Here is an 11,139-nt window from a genome sequence, read left to right on the forward strand (position 1 = left end):
TTCTATAATCAGATGAATTTCTTGTTGGGCAAAAACTGTTATTACACTCAGTGTGTAACCAGCTGTGCTGCAAGGGGAAGAAATTAAATTGTCTGACTGAGAGGTCACTGGTGAATAGTAGCACAAGATCTATTACCATTATTAGAGGATTATGAGGCTCTAGAGAACATCCATTCTTTTATGGTCTTTTAGTTGCTGGAGTGAAATATTTTAGTGGTAAATGACACCCTTCTGGGAAATTCATCTGAAGGTGCATTATTTCATGTTCTTTGGAGGCTGGGCCTGCATTTTAAATGAAAAGTAAAATATGTTTTATTTGGGTAGAAAACATATTTAAGGATATGTAGAACTGGATTTGGCTCGCTTAGGTGCTGCCTGATGGTATGGTTCTATGTCTAATAATGTCAACTTTGGAGAGCAGCTATAGGGAAACAGTCGTACTGTAGTCAGATCTTGTGGGCACATTCTTCATGCTTGAAGCTTATTGATTAGGATTCTGCTGGAATACATGTAACTTTTGAAAATCTAGCATATATTCTCTAAAAAGTGCTTCTGATCTTTAAGAATAGTTTATGTTACAGCTTTTATAAACAGAAACTTGTCTTAATTTGTACGCTCATGTTAGACAGCAGCAAAGCAGCACACAGCTGCTTGCTCACTCCTTCCCAGTGGGATGCGGAGAAGAATTGTAAAAAGAAGTAAGACCCGTGGGTTGAAGTAAGAGCAGTTTAATAACTAAAATAAAATGTAATAATGACACCAACAATAACAAATGTAGTATTTGAAATGAACAAGAATGTAACAAAAAAAGAAATAAAACCAGTGATGTACAGTGTGGTAGCAGATGCTGGGGCACTCCGGACCAACTCCCCCAGTTTAAATACTGAGCACGACGTTCTGTGGTTCGGGACATTCCTTTGGCCAGTTCGAGTCAGCTGTCCTGGCCACGCTCCCGCCCAGCTCCTTGTGTACCTCCTTGCTGGCAGAGCATGGCAAACTGAAAAGTCCTTAACTTGGCATAAGTACTGTGTAGCAACAGCTAAACTGTCAGTGTGTTTGCAACATTATTCTCACTAAATCCAAATCACAGCACTGCACCCAGCTACTGGGAAGAAAATTAACTTTTCCAGCCAAAACCAGGAGAACTTACCTTAAAAACTGCTTCCTTCATTTGTGTAAATTGTGCAATACTTTTGTCTTGCTCATTGGAGTACTGAATGCTTTTGAACACCTGCTTGTTTCATTGCCTTGCTACTGGAGAACTACAACATTTCCCAGAAATAAAACCTGAAACTTTGCAGTGACATTTAATTCCTGCCTTTAGGGTTGGCTTTTTGTGGGGAACCTGGAATGATCGCTTACTGTCAAAATTAACCCAAGAGAACCCTCCAGCATAAGCATGCAAGCAAAGAAAGTGTGGTGGGAATACTATAAAGTGACATCCTACATCTAGGATTTAAAATGGGGAATGTGTTAATATGTATTTGTATTATTTTTTTTAAATGGATCTTTCCCTCTGAACTTTACTTTACTTGGCTTTCTGTTCTCTGTCTGTCTCATTGTTTATTCTGACACAAGGGCTGCATGTAAAATGTAAGGAAGAAGAGGATTATCTTTGTCCTCTACTGTCCTCCCTTAGCTTGTGCTTTTGAAGAATAACTGTCCTGTAGCTTAGAAAAAAGAAATCAGGCCACCAGATTGCAGAGAGTGAGAACAGTTCTTAAACCTATTTATTAAATGAAAGCATTTTGTCTCACATGTGTGTTCGGACTTTAAAAAGGAGAATTAGTGACATACCTCGGAATCATTTTTGATATGCTAAATTTATCACAGCATTGCATATTCAGATGAGCTGTTCTCACTGCCACCTTTTATGCTGTAAGATATGCACAGTTAGATAAACAAATAAACTCTGCTTAATTATCTCTGAAGTCTTGAAAAATGATTGATGTATTTTATTATCTATTGGCTTTCAAACCATATAGGTGCAGCCGAGATTCCTTACAGATATCCAGTCTTTGTGTAAATCTGAAAGTCTTGCAATATATGTAAGGTAGGGTGTTTAGTTAACCTACTTGCAATTTACATTTTCTGTGTATAAAAATGTAAAATCTTAAAATGAAGTCTTGCTCCTGTAACTTTTATTAAAAAAACCTAGTCGTTGTGTGTGTATAATTGGAGAATTAAATTTTCTCTTTTAAATGTTTGTATTTCATATGAAATTTTAGCATAAAAGAGCCTGCGTCATCTGTATCTCTGATGCCTTATTTCTGTTTTCTCATTCAGTTTTATGTTAAAGTTTTTATGTTAAAGTTTTTATGTTAAAGTTTTAGTTTGTACATGTTATGGTTTGACCATGGTGGGCAGCTGAGCTCCACACAGCTGCTCACTCACTCCCCTTCAGTGAGATGGATGAGGGAATTGGAAGGGTAAAAGTGAGAAAACTAGTGGGTTGATATATAGACAGTTTAGTAGGGGAAAAAAAGCCACATGCCACAGAGCAAGCAAACCAAGAAATTCAACCACTGCTTCGCATCAGCAGGCAGATGTCGAGCTGTCTCTAGGAAAATGGCTTTTATCATTTGTAATGGTTGCTTGGGAAGACAAACGCCATGACTCTAAATGTCTTCCCTTCTTCCTTCTTCCCTCAGGTTTGTTGATGAGCATGACTGGGACATCCCTTTGGTCAGCTGGGGTCAGCTGTCCTAGCCTGTCCTCTCCTGTACTCCTCTGCCCCGCCAGCGACCTTGCTAGTCAGGCAGCATGACAGAGTGGGCCTTGACATGTGTGAATGTGGCTCAGCAATAGCTAAAACATCCCTGTGTTTTCAACTCTGTTTTGGTCACAAATCCAAAATATAGCCCCATACAAGCTACTATGAAGAAACTTAACTCTATGCTATCTAAAACCAGTACACAACAAAAGCTTGAACCTGCCCAAATTATCTTCAGTCTAAAGATCTGAAAGAAAGGGGAGGGAGGATGCTGGTTAGGAGGATGCTTTCAGTTTGAAATGAACAGGTGGGAAAGCAAGGCACTATTAAACTTGTATTGAAAGTTATCCTGGGTATGAAAGTCTGCTCACATGAATACTACCTTAAATTCTGAGTCACATTTATTGATTTTGCTTTGAAAGATTTACAGTAAAGCCAATCCTCTGTCTAGGCAGGTGGTAGAGTGATGACTACCTCTACAGATGGTAAACAGCCACCTTGGGAAATAGAGGGAGGAAGAGTAGTCGTTTAGTCAAAACTGTGGGAGTGTTTTTGTTTTGAAAGGGATTTATTCTATTTTAGAAAGTCAGGTACTGTTTGGAAAACAGGAAAAAATAATGTGTTACAGTTAATTCTTTAGGTATAAATATAGGTTCCAGAAAAAAGTTTTTAAGTTTGTGGAAGCATGAATTTGGATTGCTGGACTGTAAAGATAGTGATGTTTTGTAAAACAAACAGGATTTTTTTGGTCTGTCATTTGGAACCAGTAATTACAGAGAGATGTATGCAAAATCCCAAAACTCTTGGATTTTTATTCATTATTCATGTATTTTCAGTAGACTGAGGCACACCTCTGTATAGTGAAAAGTTTTATTACATGAAAATGTGCTCATATAAAAATGCATATTGAGAGGATATTGTACCAGAATTCTCAGAGATGTAAGATTGCTGATTTATAGATTCGATCCAGTCTTGTAAATGTTTGGTTTCAGAGTTGCTCAGCCTTTTAGCTCAGTCCACTATATATATGAGGTTTAATACACATTTGTTCTCCTGCTTTAAGTCTTAAATCCTGGACATCCAGACCGAGTTTTCTAAAGTTATGGTAATTTGAGGTTAAAGAGGAAAAAAACATCTTCCAGGGGTGACTCACTGTGGAGATAAACACTAAAAGTGCAGTGAAGGACTCTATACCCTGTTTACTAGAAAAATAATTTTCTGAAAGGCAGAAGATACAGAAATAATTGTGTCCATCTACTACTACTAAATGCAAAATTTCCTAATGAACTTTTTTAGATTTTGGCAATGACATTACCTTTTAACCCAAGTTTTATCTGTGGAGGGCTAACCTATGTGGTCTAATGAAAATGATTGCTACTGTATAAAGGCAGAATGTGAACCAATGCTGTCTAATTACTTTTAGTATCTGTAAAATCAAGAGGGGAAAAATCCCAAGGCCTTTGTGAGTACATTTAATTTTATACCATAGTAATGTGAATGTGCAAAAGAAAAAGCTGAAGCACCTGCAGGTATGAAAATACTGGAAATCTGATCTAAATAAACGGGAATCGGAAGCAAATAAGTCTCCTTTCCTTTGTTGTCACTTTAGGGGCAGCTTTCTGGACTTTATGTACCGTATATTAAAGAATGCAGTAAATTATATCGTATTATATGGGAGGCTTGTGGGATAGGATAGTAGCATCATCAGAATTCCTCTGTAATGACAGAAGTGAATTGAAATAATTTCTTTGTTGATGTGCTATGTATTTAAATGTACTATTTTCAGTTATGTGTTCCTTTCATTGTGCCTGTAATTGAATTACAAGTAAAAATTAATTTATTGTGGAAATTAGATTATTGCAGTGGTTACAGCTGAACATGCTGTAACAAGGGATTTTTTACATGGTAGCTTAAAAAGAAATAAACTCTAGTCCTATGAAATTACTGACTTGAAAATTTTTATTTTTCTTTCCTATTAGCAGAAAAAATAATGCATAAATGAAGGAGTTTCTAATGTGTTCTGACAAGTTCGCTGTCTTACATAAGTTTCTGTGGTGGCAACCTAGTTCCAAGTTTGTTTAATGCTTTTGTTTTATTTTAGGTCCCAAATCTGATCCCAGTTCTGATATTTAAATTGGGAAGACCTTTGGAGCCTGCACTTTATAGGGATATATTGTATACATTGCCTACACTTGGTGTACACAAGGTCAGAATGAAAACATTTTCCTAAAACAAAAGCTGAATCATTAAGAGGTCATTTATTTGTAAAAAAAAGCTTTTAGACTGAACAGTGCATAGCTTGCTTAACTGATTTGTAAGCTTCAACTTAACTTTCTAATATTTTGAATGAAATAGGGCGTTTATTTTAAAGAGTGAAATATACATTATGGTTTTTTGTCTGCACTGTGTCATTATACATATAAGAAGATGCTCTTGAACTCATTATGAACTAAAGTTTTTCAGAAAATTACTTTCTGTTTCTTTCTGCTGTTGCAGTTGCACAGTTATCTTGTTGTACTTGGTTGTAAAATCATAATTTGTAGATTAGTTTTTATTCTTGTACATAAAAAAAACCAGTGGCATTTGGTTATATAATTTCTTTCAGGTTTGCGTAGCTCAGATTCTCCGTGCAATACACATGCTGGGGAGCACACCAAAGCTTAGAGCAATTGCTCTGCGGTTGATGACATCCTTATGGGAAAGACAGGTTAGAAAATTCTTGTTGTGTCACTAAGATGAGCATAGTTGAAAAACTTCATTGCCTCTAACCAAGGAAGAAAAGTAATTTTGGAACATTGCTTATACGGGTGTCTCATTATCAGCGGTATAAAGACAATGGTTAAAGCGGTGACTCTTGTTAATTATGATTTAGTGAAAAATTTTAATATGTCTTTTGTGAAACCTGTATTTCTTTTCATCAGGTCTCAAACTGGAATTAAGAAAAAAAATTGTTCTGCTTATGTGCAGTAAGAACAAGGCCTTAGTTACATGGCAATAACTCACTTCTTTGTTTAAAAGTAGCAATAGCGATTTGGTTCTGCAAAAGCCAGTTACAGATCTCAATGCAGCATTAGATTCTAATAATGATGAAAAGCCAAATATGATGTGTAATAAAAGTGGTATTTAGAAGTCATGTGAAGTGGTACCAGTTGAAAATCCTTTTGAAAAGCTTGTGAAGGTGTGATGATAATTTTTAAATTAAATCTTCTCTAGGATCGAATTTACCCAGAATTGCAGAAATTCTTGGCAATATCTGATATGCCCTCTTTGTCTGTTGACAAAGATGCTCAATGGGAAAAGCTGATTGCTAAAGCTGCTTGTATAAGAGACATCTGTAGGCAGAGGTAAGTGCAAGTGTTATCCATCTTACATTTTTTAGGGAAAAAAGTTTATTTTTTTCCCAGAAAGCTGCTTTTTACCTTCTCTTTTGTTTTAGTTATGAATAATATTTTTCTAGTTGTATGACATAGTGTCTCAAGCATTGCTAATCTCAGCAGCTAATAGGTTTTGGAGTTTATATTGTAACTAATAGAAACTGCATATAAATAATGTTAAAATGTCTTCATCCTATTACAAAACATGTTACTGATCCAGAGTAGAGCTTAGAGCGTATCACTTCGATATTAAAAGAGAGGGGTGAAACTTTAGAAGAAACAACTAATTATCTGTATATCTTGTGATCTGTTCAATGAAAGATTGGGTGTTTTTCTGAAAAGTGTACTTTGTCACACGTAAATTACTGGTCTTTATTCAGCTATAATATTGACCACAGAGCACAGTTGTTCTAAGCCCAGCTGGATAATATATTGATCCTTTCCATCTCTAACTATCCATGAATATCAGGACTTGATAATTTACAGTTCCTATAAAGATTATTTTTAAGCACATTACCAATTAATTCCTGGGTTTATGTACTCAATACCATACCATGTTTTTAATTTGTCACCTGTCTTTTGTATTCCACTTTTCACATTTCTTTTTGAAAGTCAATTGCTAACAGCTGGGGAGTTTCGTGTATCTTTAAATCATCAACTAAACAAAAAAATCTTAAGGACAATATTCTTTCCTCTGTCTTTTGACCCATCTTTGACTTTTGCCAAAGGGTGTTTTTGAAGAAGTTTTAAAAAAAAAAGGTGAAAAGGAGACAAATCTTAATGCAGCTGTAATATTCCTTTTGCTAGGTGAGTGTTGTAATTAGATTGCAAGCCTGTGCACATTCTCTGTGTGTTTAGAAATCATTTAGAAAAAAATGAGAGCAAATAGAGGAAGCCTGAATGTTCCATGCATATAAATGAAGCAGACGCTATTCAACCCAAATGGTTACAGAAACTGTATGAGGAGCTGCTGAGTCAGCACTTGACACCTCACGCCACCACTGCCCAGTAAAACTGAATGGATACTAAAGGACTGCAAAGCAAACGAGCAGACCATGCAGTCTTTGAGGGAGAGACAAATGACACTGCAGCAGCAAAAAATATGGTAAAATGTTCCTATGTGAGCAGGAGGGCCAACAATCTTTTGCTGCCAGATCTCTACCAATACACAATATTGAGTACTTGTAGAAGACTGCAACTGAAGCAAAGAATATTGTCTTTAACAGGACACGTGGAATTTCCTTCTTAGTCACTTCTTGAATGATGTAGTCATTTAATGTACACACAATCCTTTGTTGAAAACTTCCATAGTTTAACCACTCTTGGTGTTCTTTTATTTGGAACCTGATGCCTGGTGATTTAATTCTCCATGTCACTAAGCCTTTAGAGCTGTGTATCATATCCTCCATTGTATCTTTGTTTTTTTCCTTTGTTTTAGTTGCCACTTAAACAAAACCATTACTTCATGAATTTTTGTGTATAGAATAGAACTTGTGCATGTGCACGAATATTACCTTGTATCTTCATGATTTTTCCTTTAGACCATACCAGCATGGAGCAGACATGTTGGCTGCAATTTCCCAGGTATTAAATGAATGCACAAAACCTGATCAAGCCTCACCTGCTGCCATAGTGTTACAGGGTCTTCAGGCGCTTTGCGAGGCCGAGGTAAGATTAAATTGGCTTGTCCCTGTGTTTCGCGTTTTGCTTATGGCTCATGGACCTACTTGGCTTTTCTTCTGAGAGTATGTTGGATTGTTGCAGATATTTTTTTTTTTCCTCTGACAAATTTAATTCTTCTCTTCCAACATCAGTTAATTGTATGTGGGAAATTCTACTACGGCCCTCTACTACAGCAGCTCAGCCCTTCAGGACATGGGTTGGAATTTTATGTGAGCTTTGCAGTTTGTTGGAAAGACATCCTGTCATGCATTTCTGCTTGAGATTTGAAAAGAATGGCTAGTTGGCACATAATTCTGATTGGCTTAAGAGTATGTAAATAATCTCGTTTTAGAATCATAGAATTGTTTGGGTTGAAACGGACCTTAATGATCATCCAGTTCCAAACTCCTGCCACAGGCAGGGACACCACCCACTAGACAGGTTGCTCAAAGCCGCATCCAGCCTTGCCTTGAACACTTCCAGGGATGAGGCATTCACAGCTTCTCTGGGCAACCTGTTCCAGTGTCTCACCATTAGGAGGAAAGAATTTCTTCCTAATACCTAATCTACATCTACCATCCTTCATTGTGAAACCGTTACTCCTTGTCCTATCACTACACTCCCTGTTAAAGCATCCCTCCCCTTCCTTTCTGTAGACTCCCTTTAAGTACTGGGAGGCCCCCCTGGAGCCTCCTCTTCTCCAGGCTGAACAGCCCCAACTCTCTCAGCCAGTCCTCATAGGGGAGGTGCTCCAGTCCCCTGATCAGCTTGGTGGCCCTCCTTTGGACTCACTCCAACAGGTCCATATCCTTCTTATGCTGGGCATCCCAGAGCTGGTCATAGTACTGCAGGTCAAGTCTCATGAGAACAGAGTAGAGGAGGAGAATCACCTCCTTTGACTTGTTGGCCACCCCTCTCTTGATGCAGTCCAGGATGCAATTGGCTTTCTAGGCTGTGAATGCACATTGCTGGCTCACATTCAGATTTTCATCCACCAACACCATCAAGTCCTTCTCCGTTTGAGCTGCTCTCAGTTCACTCGCCCAGCCTGTATTTATGCTTGGGATTGCCTTGACTGAGGCGTAATTGCCCGTGGCCTTGTTTAACTTCATGAGGTTTGCACAGACCCACCTCTCAAGCCTGTCCAGGTCCCTCTGGATGACATCCCTTCCCTCCAGTGTGTTGACCGCAGCACACAGATTTTTAATATTTTCTTACTGATCTGCCCTTTTGGAGTCTCATTCATATAATGTACTTGATAGGAAGTGAAATCACTTCTAGTGGGGAGATTACTCTTTTACTCTAATGCTTTCATTACTTACTGATGAAGAGGACAAGTAAGCACTAGAACGTGTTCACTAGAGTTGTGCTGTCTCCATCCTTGGAAGTGTTCATGTTCCTTTTGTGTACAACCCTAAGCAACTGGGTCTGATCTCATAGGGATCTTACTTTGAGCAGGAGATTTGCTTAGAAACATCCTGAGGTCCCTTCCAAGTTGTCCTGTGTTCCCGTGACATTCCTGAGTTGGGACCCAAGGCTTTGTGTTCCTGCAGTGACATCCCAGATGTGATGATGCAGGCACAGACATGCTGTGAATCGCAGTATAGACAAACTGTGGTCTGTTCAGGGTCTCTGAGGTAGTGGACCAATGATAGTCTGCAGGAGTATTTAATTACCCATTCTCTTCCAAATGGCAATTTTATTTACGTCTCCACTTTTAGCACAATGTTTTACTGCAGTGAGGCCAGTTCAACAGAATCCAGCCATTTCCACATTATACATTTGAAATCACATCAGCAGTTCTAGAGCAACATGGCAAATGATTAGCAGTCTATACACTAGTAGTCAACATAGTTTAAAAGCTTCTGAAGTGGTTACTAAGAACCAACATATTCAGAGTAGTTACTGTGTTTGATTTTGGCTGTTCCTGAGGTCACATGGATTCTTTGAATGCTGGCCTCAGTGTTTAAGCAGTGTTTTCCTAGGCAGGATTATATTTAGATTTTGTTAACGTGCAAAGAAGCAGGAGCTAGTCCTACGGGAAATGCCACATCCTACTATAAAACCCTCGTTTGCAAGCAGTTTTGCTGTACTACTGTTTTTTCCGTGTACTACTATTTTTTCTGTGGAAGACCCACTTCAAATCAGGTGAGTCTGGGACTGGAGGGGAGCTGCTACTGAAAAAAGCCAAAGAAAAGCTCTTTCTGGGGCTTTTTCGAAGCGTTTTTCTAGCCGGGATCAGCTCTGCCGGTCCGGGAGGCGGAGACGGCGTAGGCGGGTGGCTGGGAGAGCCGGGAGCAGAGCCAGCACCCCGCGGTTCCCTGGGCTATAAACAGCCTCAGGGAGGGCGAGGGCTAGTCGTTGCTCACCAGGAACGAGGCAATCCAGCCTGTTGTTCCTGCCCAACGAGGGGGGAACTGCTGCTGTTTACAGCTCATTAGACGGGATTTGAAGTGCCTCACCTTATCAAGGAGACATGGTAGCGTCTCGGAGGAGGAGAGTTGTGCTCTCATCACAGGCTCAAAGGGATGTTGGTGTTCAGGTCACCGCTTGTGAGGAATGTCACAGCTTTTCACTGGTAGCTGGGAGCAATCCTGAGGATGGCTGTGTGAGGTGCGAGAAGGGGATGGCTGTGTGAGGTGTGAGCAGGTTGATGACCTGCTAAGGTGGATGGCGCAGCTCCAGGATGAAGTGTTGGAGCTCAGGGAGGAGGTGAGTAAGTTAAGAAAAATTAGGGAAAGTGAGATGGAAATTGACAGCTTCCATCATGTGGTTGTGGCAGAGCTGAAAGAGGAAGTGGAGAGGTTAAAAGGGATCTGGGAGTGTGAGGAATTAGAGGACAGGGGGCAATGGCACAAGGTCCCTGCTCTGCGTGGCAAGCGCAGCTGCCTGGCGATTCCCCCGCCCCCACAGGTGTCCCTGCAGGTACAGTGCTCTGCAAGGGGAACTGGACAGCAGTGAGCACGATGGTTCTTCCTGCTTGGAGGTGTCACCAAAGCAGAATCAGACTGCCGTCGGCACTAAAGCCTCAGGAGGAAAAAAAAAATTTTAAACGTTTTTTGATTTTTTTTATTTACTGCATTGCAACCAGGAGACAGAAGGGAGGTCTGTTGTGTCCCAGCGGTCAGAGTTAAAGATGTAAGGAAGAAGCTTCCTTCCCTAGTACGGCCCTCAGGCTATTACCCCCCTTTGTTGTTTCAGATAGGCAGTGATGAATTAGAAAGAACCACTCCAAGGACTATGAAGAAGGACTTCAAAGCCTTGGGGCGCCTGATTAAGGGTTCAGGAGCACAGGTCGTGTTCTCCTCTATCCCTCCAGCTGAGGGGAAAGATGAGGGACTAGGCAGGCGGTATCAGCAGATTAATACCTGGCTCCGAGACTGGTGTGTC

The 11,139-nt window shown here is 39.7% G+C and overlaps 1 protein-coding gene across 1 annotated transcript; it reads left to right on the forward strand.

Moving 5' to 3' along the window:
* The first annotated feature begins 4,804 nt into the window (after positions 1-4,804).
* LOC104275640 (focadhesin-like) lies at positions 4,805-8,648 on the forward strand. The gene is made up of 5 exons (XM_009871648.1): positions 4,805-4,919; positions 5,319-5,420; positions 5,927-6,057; positions 7,629-7,755; positions 8,550-8,648. The coding sequence occupies exons 2-5, from the start codon at positions 5,352-5,354 to the stop codon at positions 8,646-8,648; spliced, it is 426 nt and encodes a 141-aa protein (XP_009869950.1). The 5' UTR covers positions 4,805-4,919; positions 5,319-5,351.
* Positions 8,649-11,139: the final 2,491 nt, after the last annotated feature.

The sequence above is a fragment of the Apaloderma vittatum genome, unplaced genomic scaffold (assembly GCF_000703405.1).
Source record: "Apaloderma vittatum isolate BGI_N311 unplaced genomic scaffold, ASM70340v1 scaffold4096, whole genome shotgun sequence".
NCBI lineage: Eukaryota > Metazoa > Chordata > Aves > Trogoniformes > Trogonidae > Apaloderma > Apaloderma vittatum.

What these genes read in the sequence shown, in the direction of transcription:
- LOC104275640 (XM_009871648.1), top strand. Translation starts at nt 5,352, where the DNA reads ATGCTGGGGAGCACACCAAAGCTTAGAGCAATTGCTCTGCGGTTGATG. An exon ending in AGAGACATCTGTAGGCAGAG is followed by an intron (nt 6,058 to 7,628) that starts GTAAGTGCAAGT and finishes TTTTTCCTTTAG; the next exon opens with ACCATACCAGCATGGAGCAG. An exon ending in AGGCGCTTTGCGAGGCCGAG is followed by an intron (nt 7,756 to 8,549) that starts GTAAGATTAAAT and finishes TCACTCCAACAG; the next exon opens with GTCCATATCCTTCTTATGCT.